We start from the raw sequence: 12,069 nt of genomic DNA, 5'->3' as shown, positions 1-12,069 counted from the left end.
CCTGCCAAAGAACAGAAACCACTCCTGTTTTGTATTTCAAAGTCCTTGTTTATTTCTGACATTGTATTTGGACCCATAGCTGAGCAGCAAAGACAGAGAATAATAACAGGAGGAATCTGAAGTGGAAAAAATCTGGGATCCATGCCCCTACCCCGTCCTGTTCCTCCACCATCCCCAAAACCTTAAAACCCACAGTTGCATCTCCCACGTTTCCAGCCCTTTCAGACTCACTCGTTTCTCTGTAGCCGTGCCAGGCCCAGGGCGTTGTGTTGGCCGTGAGGATAACCCTCATCTTGGCCATCCAGCTACTCTGGAACTGCCTCACCAGCCTTGGCACCTCGTTAGCAGCCAACAGGTCATGCTTAATTTGCATGTGATGAAGATGACGATGCGGTTGCCTTCCTTTCACAAGAAGGGTAACCCACAGAAGCAAAAGCCCCCCATGTTATTCCCACCCTCCGGAGGTCACGGCCCAGCACGTGCTGCCATTGCTGTGGGAAGCCTTGCTGCGTGCCAAGAGGTAGAGTTGGATGCTGGGAGCTGCCGTGCCCGCGAGCTGGCTCTGCGCCCTTTGAGGGGACGGCACTGCAGGGCCGTCTGGCAGAGCCGTGCGGGCGGCAGCCCGCAGGTCATGCTGGGACATACTAACTTGTGGCTCCCAGCAGGATGGAGACCTAGCTGAGCAGATGCTCTAGTGGGAAAGGATGGGATTTACTGAGTTAGCCAAGATTTTTTTTCCAGTTACAGGCTATCTTTTCAGGGAGGAGTACTGGCTGGATGGGAAGCAGTAGGAGCTACAGACTATTGGCCAGTGGGATCCAGAGCGCTTTGCTGCTGCTGCTAACTTTCATCTTCCCTCCTGCCTGCCCTTAATGTGAGATGGCATTTAAAGACTTGCTATCGCTTTTTGGAGAATGGAAGGAGACTCTCTAAAAGAGATGCAGCTAGACTGAGTCTCAGGATAATGGAAATGCAATGTCTTTCTGGGCCAGAGGTGGGGGAGATGGTGCACAATGTTTGTTCAACAGGCTGTGTAAAATGTGGGCTGGGGCAAGGTGTTTGGTTACAAGGACCATGGCCACACTGGCGTTCATCTGGCTCCTTTTCTTTGGATAGTTTGAGCAGAGGTGCCAAGGCACGAGCAGGTCCAAAGTGTAAATTAGCCTTTTGCCTGATAACGTAGACATCCGAGGCTTACGTAGCGTGCACCTCCATGCTGAGACCTACATTTTCTGTGCATGAACGGGGAGGTTAAGTCTAAACTCTTCTGTGAGCAGCAGGATGATTTCTAAATTGCGGTGGTGAAAAAAAAAAACCCAAAAGCACTCACATTTCTGAGCAGTTGTACCCTGTATTGCAAAGGCATGGCAAGCGTTTCCTGCCATTGCCTCCAACAACATCCTCATGGCTGCGGCGATCGTTGCTGTCCGGGTCCCTCCTCCCTGCCGTGAATGGGAAGCGCTCAGCCGAGCAGTCCTGCACCGGTTGCTATGGAAGTGCCCGTGAATGATGGAGATGTCCTTTCAGTAATTTTTCACCTAATTTGATTTATGGAGGAAGAAGGAACTTTCCCACATTCATTTTTGCAGAAAGGCAGAGTCACTTGCTGTCATTACCAGCCGCCGAGCCGGTGAACCCAGGTTCGGGTCTTGTACTCTCTTCTTCCAAAAGCAAAAGGGGGGGACACCAATCACCTGAACATCACTCTCCCATGGGAGGTCGTGGGCCCCGCAAAGGAGGACACATGACCCGGTGGTCTCTGCTGTTGCTGTCAAAAGCAAAAGCCATCCTAAAACAAACCTTCATCTGGCTGTCCAGAGCTGTCAGGATGGGCTGGGTAGGGCTTTGAAAGCTGAAGGTGACCAAAACTGCAGTTTTTTAGGGATGCAATTCTTCCTGTAAGTAAAATCTTGCCATTTTTATGGGTCCAAGTTAAAATCGCTCCTAAGAAAGCCTGTGAAGAGTAGAAGAGCTGGGGGCTTCGGCCGCAGAAGGATCAGCTCGTGCCCGTTTGCATGGGTGAGCGGTTTTGCAAGCAACTTTGCCTCTCCCAGTGGTGATCTATTCATGTCTTGAACTTCTTCAGCACGTGCAAAGACAGAGGCAGGTGGGGGACAGTGTCCTATCTTACACTCAAACACAAAAGCTAACTGCTAGTGGCAACTAATGCAGTACGAGGGGAGCAGGACGATCCGGATCTTCCCTTCTTTGCTTTCCTGTTGCCAAGGAGCTCTGCCATTCCCAGCTCAGCGGTGGGATTTGCCGGAGGTGGCAGCTCGCAGGTGGTCGCGCATCGCTCCATGTGCCTGAGGCGGCAGGCATCGCCTCGGGTGGCTGCATGGGGACATTGGAGGCCTCGCTCTGGGCTCGGGGAGTCGCGGGATCCTGGGGTAATTAAATTAGATTGTACTGTACATAGCCCTCGTTAGACAAGTCCCTTCAGGAGATAGAGTAGAATAATAATGACACTTATGATGGGTTCGGAGGTGGCCGGTTTAATGTTGCCCTTCGAAGTCTCTCTCGTCTTCTTGCCCGTAAAGCTTAGCCGTGCCGGGCGGTTCAGCAGGAGGACTGTGCTGGTCTCGGGCTGGGCTTACGGGGTCCTCTCTGCATGAACCCCCCCCCAAAGACAAGTAAAAAGCCCCTTCCCTCGAGCGGGCGCCGGCTGAGGACACCCTGTGCTAGTGGCAATGGTGACTACACCTCCGTGCTGATAGCCCGCGGGTTCGGGAAGCTCTCGCGGAGGAGGCTGTGGCGGCTCACCGGGTAGCTTTGCAGGGTGGCCATGTTGATGGGCGGCCCCATCTCCTTGTAGCACGCAGGGGTGTAGGTGACCCTCTCTCCCCCGTTGCGCACCATGTCGGCAGTCCGGATGTAAAAGGGGGAGCCGTAGGGGGAGCAGGTCGGGCAGTAGTTGTGAGCCCCGTGCTGGTTGAGCTCGCTGGGGGGGGGCGCGGGGCTGCCCTGGCCATCCACCATGCGGGAGTTGCAGGCATTGCACGTGCCGAGGTGCGAGTGTGTGGCAAGGTCGGGCTCTTCCTCTTCCTCCTCCTCCTCCTCCTCCTCCTCCTCCTCCTCCTCCTCCTCCTCCTCCTCCTCCTCCTCCTCCTCCTCCTCCTCCTCCTCCTCCTCCTCCTCCTCCTCCTCCTCCTCCTCCTCCTCCTCCTCCTCCTCCTCCTCCTCCTCCTCCTCCTCCTCCTCCTCCTCCTCCTCCTCCTCCTCCTCCTCCTCCTCCTCCTCCTCCTCCTCCTCCTCTTCCTCATCGGAGTCATCTTTCTTGCAGCAATAGTACTGTGCGAAAGGGAAGGGGTTACATTAGGGGGAGCGAGCAGCCAGCAGGCAGATTTGGCTTCACAGCCAGCCCTGCCACATCCCCTCATCCCCCTGCCAGAGAAACCTTCTGCCAGCCTCTCACTGCTGTGCTCCATCAGTACCTGGGGTCTGCAAGGCAGCAGAAGTGGGACAAAACCTGGCCAGGACCTGAGCATGCAGCAGGAGGCAGCTGCCGGGGAAATTGTCCTCTCCCCTCCCAGTGAGGTTTGCAAGGGGAAGGTATTTTACTGTGCCAGTTGGAAACTCCTCCAAGTAACGGCTGTGCTTTTCATCACACGGGCGCTGCTGCGTGGCACAGACTTCACATTAACTTTTAAAGAGTTGTTGAAAGCCTCCTCATTTAATTTACAGGGGTAAAAAACCAAAAAAAACCCAACTCCATCTGGTATTGCAAACCCAGCCAAGCCTACACCTAAATTAGCAAGTGCTGCAGATCCTCAAAAGCCTTAGGGGAGTCCCCCGCAGCGGGAGGAGGAAAGGACGTATCTCTGCAGCACCTGGGGGAAAAGGGGGTTTCAACTCCCTGCCCATCACAGGCAAGAAAACCCCCACCAAGACCCCTCCTGCAGCAGCAGTTCGGCCCAAGGAGCAGCGACGCTGCTGGGGTTCGTGGCAAGATGGGGGATGGCCATGGCACTCACCTGTAGCCTACAGTAGCAGAGCACAGCAATGATGCACAGTAGGATCACCGTCGCTAGGATTCCCCCGGTGATAACAACAGTTCCCGCTGTCATCCGACCGATTCTCCATCAAACTCTGAAAGGCAAGGCCACAGGAACACGTGTCACTCTGGGACATGAAAGTCACCTACTATGGCTTTGTCATCACATCACAGACGTGACACCCATGAGGCATCCCGAAATATCGCATCCCTGTTCCTCCCTCCCTAACCGGAAAGCTATCACCCAATATCATTCTCCTCCTCCTAGCGAGAGGACACCTGAGATGCAGCATCATGTCCCTTTGCTGCCATCGCTGCCTCTGGCTTGGGGTCTTTGGGAAACACCCCGCAGTCCACCTGCAGAGCCTCCCCCCTTGCTGAGCCAAAAGGGCTGATTTCCACCCTCCCGGCAGAAAACACAGCTTCTGCTTCAAAATGCAGAAACAAACCTGGGTTTCCACCGGGAAAAGCCAAAGGGGAGCCTTTGAACTCCACAAGTCTGTCAGTCTGAGCCCAAAAAATGCACCCTGGCTGCCTGCCGGGCACTGACAGGTCTAACATGGGCTTGGCATGAGCCAAGCAGCCAAAATGCAGAAACGGTTTCCGGTTTCCACCGGGAAAAGCCAAAGGGGAGCCTTTGAACTCCACAAGTCTGGAGCCCAAAAAATGCACCCTGGCTGCCTGCCGGGCACTGACAGGTCTAACATGGGCTTGGCATGAGCCAAGCACCCCCCCCCGCCGTCCCCGTGCCATGGAACCTAGGGGCTACTTACGTTCAGTGACGGAGGCGTTGGACCTGGAAGGAGCAGAGGGAGAGGTTAGCCGTGGCCCGCTAGCACCCCCCCCCCCATTTCCCTGCTTCCGGAGAATTTGCCTTGATTTGGGACCTGCAGGAAGCCCTGTTTCATGTCCCGCATCCCACAGGGATGGGGCTCAGCATGCGCCTACGCCCCCAGGAGCCACCGTGATGCAAAAAGCATTTTGAGTCCTGCAGATGATGATGATGATTAATAACCATAATAACTATTATTATTATTATTATTACTATTATTATTATTATTTTCTTTAATTTGGAGCAGGGAAAGGAGGCATTTCCCAAGCTCGGAGAAATACTCCACAGGACAAGGCTGTGCTATCAGCAGCTCGTGAATCACACAGCTTTGCAGGGCGAAGGCCTGGCTTAGTCAGCACTTGGCCTTTTCGTCTTTAAAATTAATTATGGGTGAGGTGGATGCATCATCTCGCAAGTGGACAATGTTTTATGTGCCGCTGGGAACGAGGCTCTCCCCTCCATGTCCTCCGGGGCACACGAGCCCCAGCGTCCCCCCACCACCCTGCAGGCACCTACCCGGAAAAGGACAGGCAGGGTGTTGCGGTCACTCCGGACCCGGGGCAGCCGGCTGGGACAGGCAGCGCTGCATGGCCACGGGGAGACACCAGCGGCCCTGGGAGGGAGGACAAGGAGAAAAACCCACCACCATCAGCTTGTCCCCCCTGCCCAAGGGGGCTGCTCAGTGTCACCATTCCCGCTGATGCCACTTCTGTCCCCACAGCAGGGCTAAATAAACTGCTTTTTTAGGGAGACCGGCAGGAAAGGTGCTTGCTGCAAAGGTGGGTAAACCCAAACCACCAGGAAAGGATGATCCTGCACCTGAAACCTGCAATTTCAGCAAAAGTGAGAGACTTGCACCCAAAAAGTGGGTGCACCCATTGCCCCCATCACCCCCACCCTTCGGCGATGCCTGGCGCAACCACATTTCATTACCGACCCCCATGTCTCTCTGTGTCTCGTACAGAGCAAGGCTAATTGATTGGGCCCAAGTGCCAGCCGGTTGCAGCCAAGGAGATCTAATTACCCACTCACCACGCAGTCCTAATTGATGGAGGGAGGTGACAGTTTCCAGACAAGACCTGCCCAACTCTGCCCTGGCCCCTCGCTGCCACGTGTGCCGGCGTGCACCGTGGGGAAAGACCCCCCCCCAAAATCACCCACCCTCCTCACTCCGCTGCGTGATTTTCAGGATCCTGCCTGCCGCAAATTGGTTTTTTGCTCTTGGAAAGTTCTTGTATGAAGCCAAAAGGCAGGCACACATTGGATTTCCTCCTCGAGCTGCTCTAGCACACGAAACAAAGCAAAAAAAAACCCTGAGAAATCAATAGGTCTATAACCCAGCTAACATCTCCATCCATCAGGGGACCCGACGCAGAGCCGATAATGGACCCCGACACGCTCGGCTCCTGTGCCCTGTTACCAAACCGCACCATGAAACACTGCCAAGAGCGAGGAGCACTGGGGAAGGCGGGGGGATACACGGGGGAGCCTTCGATGGAGTTATCAACTCCCCAGGTGCCATCCTTAACAGGGAAAAGCTGACAGTGGGTGGCTGGAAAAGGCAAACGTTGACCTTCGATGACCCCCAAGAGGGACACGCTGTGAGCCGGGCAGTGATGGATGATGCAGGCGGCCATTTGCATCCAGAAAACTTCATTTCATGGGAGCTGTGATTTGATTTAGAGCTCAGAGAGCAGCATCCAATTAGCCTGAGGTTTGGAGCAAGCAGGCAGCCGCAGAGAACGACCCTAGGTGGGGAAGGACCAGTCCTGAGGACCCTTTGGTCACCTCCAAGTACGACCAGTGCTGCCTCGCAGACGGCTGGGCTTCCACGTGCCCCATCTCTGGCATTCCTGTTTCTGGGGCTGCCGGGATCAGTGTTTCAGCAGCCCCACTCAGGCGCCAGGCTCTTCCTTATTAAAATAGAGAATGTTAAAAAAAAAAAAAAGGGCAAAAATTAAAACGAACCAGAAGAGAAGCGCTGCCTTTCCTCATCTCTTCAGAGGAGATGCTTTCAGAGAGAAGGAAGTTTCCTACCCTCCTCCGCCCCAAATCCTACACACCGGCAGCCTAGCAGTTCATTTTCTAGCCAGTTTGTGCCTATAAAATAGTTTCTGCCTATAAAACAGCCTTCTCTAACCCACAGCTCTCTTCTGCAGGGATGCAGAATGGGATGTAATGCCTCTCGGGGAAGGAGCAAGAGCCCCAATCTCAGGAGTAACTGAGGTCTTGTCTTGGGAATTATAAGGCCCGGAAAGGGGCAGGACAACTACAACAGCCTTTTCCAGCCCTTGCAGAGGCCATAAAACAGCCCCAGCAGCCGTATCCCTGCCGCCGGGGATCAGCCCATCTCCATTTTCCATCCACTCCCTGCAAGCACATCCCAGCCTGCCGGGAAAGGGGTATTTTGGGGTCAGCTTCCCTCAGGCTTGGGCACCGCACAGCCCCACCACACCATCCCGACAAAAAGCCATACGTTTTTAGGGGTCCCCTAAAAGCCTCAGGCTGCACTGCAAGCTGAGCTGAGCCCCACGGCTCCTGCTCCCACAGCGGGTTGGGATGCAGAGGCATCGCAGGGGGATGCACAAGCTGAACTCCCCGGGACACAGTCCCGTTTCTCCTTTTTAAAAAGGGAGTTGAGAGTTGTTTAAATATTTAAATATCCCACTCTGAGCAGATGCCTTGGTGGTCGCCACTGACCTGCTCCTGGGCAGCTCAGGAGAGGGGCCTGCGACCCAAGGGCAGGCGTGGGGACCCTCCGGCACACAAACCATTGCTGAATAAAATCAGGATTTGTATGAGCGGGGCTGCATTACCCTCCCTGCCCCTCGCTGGCTTTCGGGAAGCGATTCGAGATGCTAGGCAGTGGTGTCCCCAGTGGGGATGGGAGCGGGTGGAGGGAGGGTCCCCGGCTGTATTGAACTCCTCCGGGCAGGCGTGCAAAACTGCTTGCTGCAGAGATATATTTTCTTTAATTGATATCGCCTCACAGCGCAAAGTTACAGCCTGAAAAGTGACTCTGGGAACGAGCGGCATCGCAGGCTTCTATATTTATTCTCCTTCAATGACGTCCATAGCAGATTTGCACAGTTTGCAAGTTGATGGTGAGGTTTTTGCCAGCCGCCAGCACTCTCAGCCCAGCTGAGAAACTCCCGTCCCTCTCCCGGTGTGTCCCACCAGACCCGAGCTCAGTGCCCCCCATCCAACAAGGGTTGAACACTAACACGGGACACGGGCGCAGGTTTTAGGCTTGGGCAGAGCACGGCTATTTGCCGTGAGCATCATGCTGAACATCGCTGGCAAGTCCTGCCCCAGCCCGGGCTCTGCTCTCCCGGTTTTGCTCTGCAGCTCAAGGGCTAATTCAATGAAATGTCTGCCTGGTAAATTAGCCCGTCCGCTGCCTTACCAGAATCATCTCCCAAGGCCTAATTGGAAAAAAACAGCATCAGGGGCTGCCTTTTCAAAACAGATTATGGCAGCAAACAACAGGGCAGCTCCTGGGAGGCTGCGGCCTGCCCTGAACGGGCTCAGCCTGGTGGGATTCAGGTGGATTAACCCATGGTTGCAGACCTCGGTGAGGGGGGAGGACACGAGCAGCGCGGCCCCCCCCAGCCATGGGGCAGGACGGGTGCATGGGGAGGGCTGAGGCCCTGCAAACTCATTGCATGTCAGATGCTCTGTGCTGCAAGGTGTAAGGGGACAAGTCGAGTCGTGGGGGAACAGAAACAAGGCCCCCCCCACCCAAAATGAGCCAAGCTCAAATGAAATTTCACCCAAAGAGCAATGGCAACGCGGGATGCAAGAGGATGCGGGGGCTGCACCCAGCCAACAGTCCCCCAGCAGCCCCCCTCCGGCCCCAGCACTCGCCCCGGGGCTTCTTGCCCAAGTCCCAAACCACTGGGTCACTTTGAAGCCTTTAAACTCTTAATTAAGGGATCCATGGGGGGTGCCAGGGAGCTGAACCTGCTTCCCGCCCTAGGCCCTGCGAACACTGCTTTTTGGAGGAGTCACAAATTGCTGTTTTGATTTACCCTTGCACATAAGTGTGCTTAAGCCCCCTCATTCCTGGGGGGGCCAGGATGGGGCCAGCCCCTTCTGACTCTAAGGTCAGAATATCTCTAAGGCATAAAAATTGACCGTGAGACTGGGCGACCAGAGCAACCCCGCTCCCTCCTGCAGCAATAACACCCCCGGGAGTGGTGCTGAGCTTCATGGCTGGTTCTGCCCGAGTTATAATTGAGTTCGGACCAGCCTGCAGACAGAAATCACAGTGGCAGTTGGGAAAACTTTGATTTCAGCCTGCTGCAGAGAACACCAATAAAGGCTTTTCCCAGCAGAAAGGGTGTTTTGTGTGATCCGTTTCCTACCCGAGGCTTTTTCGTGCCGTGGCCCCTTTGGTGCCTTGAGCCACGTGGGGTTTGGCCCAGCAGTTTTGCAAGGGAAACTGCAGCCAACACCCGGCTCCTTGCTCCTGGCCACCGCAAGGACAGCCAGGTCGCAGAGGTGACACCGTCCCCCAGCTGAGGCTCCGGCGATTTGCAGTCAAGTCATCAAAACCAAAAATCCTGTGCCCCGCTGAAAGCTTGCCCTTGCTTTCCCTCCACCACCCACACCAGCTCCCTGGGGCTCCCCGCCGCCTCCTCCCAACCCCACTCCTCCCCATCCAAGGGATGGGAAAGAAGAAATACCGACAAGGTTTTGAAACCAGCTCTTTTCTTGCAAAAGCTTTGTGGAAAAGGCATGATCTTAATTGCAATTAACAAAAATCAAACCATTTGAAGGGTGGAAGCCGCCAGCCAGACCCTGGATCCCAGGTGAGCGTGAAGGGCTGTGTTCCTGCTGCTAACACCATGCTCCCGACCCACCGAGTCCAGGAGATCCCCTCTCCCGGCTGTCAAAAACCACCTCCTTGCCAACCCAGGTTCACCCCCTCCCATGCCAGGCCTCATCCTGCCCTGTGGAAGCCCAGGAGACTTTCCCCGCCAGTGGCAATCGCCTTTACAGCCACGTAGGACTGAGCATCCCCCTCCAATCTCCGGCCGTGGCAGCGCCAGGTGTGTGAAGCCCCGGCACGTCCTGGGACCGCCAGGCACATCCGCATCCCTGTCCCAAGCAGGCCTCCCAGCACTTCACAGGCTTTTGGAGGAAGGGCGGCTTTGCAGCCTGGGACGTCTCAGGCGCGGATTACACCAGTATCTCGTTACTTGGGCATCTCATCTGCCCTTTATCTCCTTAAGCAACTATTCAGATCCTGTCCTGCCCGCCTGCGTGGATTAACTGGAGCCATGTGTAAGGATGGAGGGACATGGAAGGGACCGTCATCCCATCCTGTCCGCCCTGAGCACACACATCAACATGATACTGCAAAGCCCATGGCATGGCCAGAGCTACACCTGGATCTAGGCAAGTCCCTATATAATTATACCCCCTTTGCAGCGCCTCCTCATCGCAGGACGGCTTGAAACCCAGGGCAGGAAAATGACACCTCCCTCCTCATCCCCTCATATGTCCCCTACCCGCTGCATTTGCTTGGCCAGCTCCCGACCAGCCCAGCCCAGCAGCCACGGCAGGTGGGTGCAGCCCCAGGAAGGGGCGATGTGCAGACCTGGACATGGGGAAGGCAGCAGACGTGGGCGGCCCACGGTGGGATGTGGGATGGAAATGTCCCTGGCCTGACCCACATGGCTCATCTCCTGCCGCTACCCCCGGGGTCCCTCCCGGGGCTGCTCCCGGCAAAAGCTGCGGCTGAGCCCAGGCACATGTGCCGGGGACCTGCTCCACCATGGTCCCAAAATAACCAGCGACAAAACTGGAGGCATCAAGCCAAGTTGCACAGAGAAGGGCTTTTGAGATTATCCCCTATGTCAGATCCCTGCGGGCTCTCCAGAGACAGCCAGGACCTGGCCAGCATCCCTGATGCAGGCACCATCCCTCCCAGCACCCAAATATCCCCCATGATGAGCAGCTGCGGCAGCAGCATCCATGCTGGGAGCAGAGTGAGGCTGCGGAGAGCCAGAATGCTGGGTGTGCCCCAGGTGAGACCAACCCTTGCCAAAAAGCCAGAGCATTTTGATGCACATGAGTGCTAAAGGCTTGGGACCGTGCCTATGGCCACAGCCAGTGGAGAGCCGAAGCCCAGCCTGGATCCTGCTGTACCACGGATCCCTGGAGGACACGGCCCCGGAGAGCAAGGACTTGGGTCTGATTTGCACCCCATGTTGCCCCTAAATCCCCCTGCCACAGCAGCGCCCGGGTGTTTACAGTGTACAGCACAAGACATGGATCCTTGTGAGCACGGAAAGGAGCGGGAAGGGTTATTTGCCTCCACCCCAACGTCACCCTTGGTGTTCACACAAGTTCATTGCACCAGTGTAGGTATCCCATGACTGATTTAACCCTGTGGTAAAGCACCAACACAGCACAGGTATTTCCCCTGCATCAGCCAGCGTTCCCAGCACTTGCCCAGGAAAAGGTGAGAAGGCACCAGCAAAGCAAAACGGGGCAGCAGGGACCTCTTTAAAAGCGCTCAGCCTCCAGCCATTCCATACCGAGGCCTCAGGGCAGAGGAAGGTCCAGGTGATGGATCGGGATCCTGCTGATCCCACAGCCTGGAGACCCTCCCCGGCAGCGTGACGGAGCCAGCCTCTCTTCGAGGATGCTCTGCTGTTCATTCCCAGCCCCAGGAGGGTATTTCTCCAGCACCCTCATTGCTCCACGATGAAACCATCTCCTCATCATCCATTTATTTTCACACCAGCAGGCTCTTCCCATTAGGGCAAGGGGACAGAGACCTCGGCCAGAGACCTCGGCCGGATCCCTCCATTCCCTGGGGGCTGCAAACACACCCTGTGGAGATACGATCTCCCCAATTTGATTTTCTCGCTGCTACCTTCCTGCTACCACAGGAAGGTGTGTGCTCTGCTCTCCAGCGTGGCTAATCCCACCGGGAAACGCAGGGACACCAAATGCATCTTCACCCCGGGTGCGAATTGGAAGAGGAGGATCAATCCCAGCAGAGGCATCGTGCAACGCAGTCCGGAGCATCCCCACAGGGCATTCCCAACAAGATCCAACTGAGCACAGCAGCAAGTTTCCAACTGAAGATTTTTTTTTCATTAAGCCAGTTTCTCACCGGCTTTCTTTGAAACAACCCCCAGGACAGCTTCTCCTCCAGGCACCACCTTGTTATCTCCCTCCTTGCCCTAGACATTGGTGCCATCTCACCCCTTCTACCTCGTTTCCA

General features: G+C 55.7%; 1 protein-coding gene across 1 annotated transcript; it reads right to left on the bottom strand.

Annotated features, from left to right (window-relative positions):
• Nucleotides 1-2,697: 2,697 nt before the first annotated feature.
• FAM163A (family with sequence similarity 163 member A) lies at nucleotides 2,698-4,067 on the bottom strand. The gene is made up of 3 exons (XM_019471157.1): nucleotides 3,975-4,067; nucleotides 3,266-3,291; nucleotides 2,698-3,064 (listed from the first exon to the last, which is right to left on the bottom strand). Exons 1-3 carry the CDS (start codon nucleotides 4,065-4,067, stop codon nucleotides 2,698-2,700), a joined length of 486 nt encoding a protein of 161 aa, XP_019326702.1.
• Between the last annotated feature and the right edge of the window lie 8,002 nt (nucleotides 4,068-12,069).

The sequence above is a fragment of the Aptenodytes forsteri genome, unplaced genomic scaffold (assembly GCF_000699145.1).
Source record: "Aptenodytes forsteri isolate BGI_AS27 unplaced genomic scaffold, ASM69914v1 Scaffold289, whole genome shotgun sequence".
NCBI classification, from domain to species: Eukaryota; Metazoa; Chordata; class Aves; order Sphenisciformes; family Spheniscidae; genus Aptenodytes; species Aptenodytes forsteri.
This window is presented reverse-complemented; position numbering and strand designations above follow the sequence as displayed.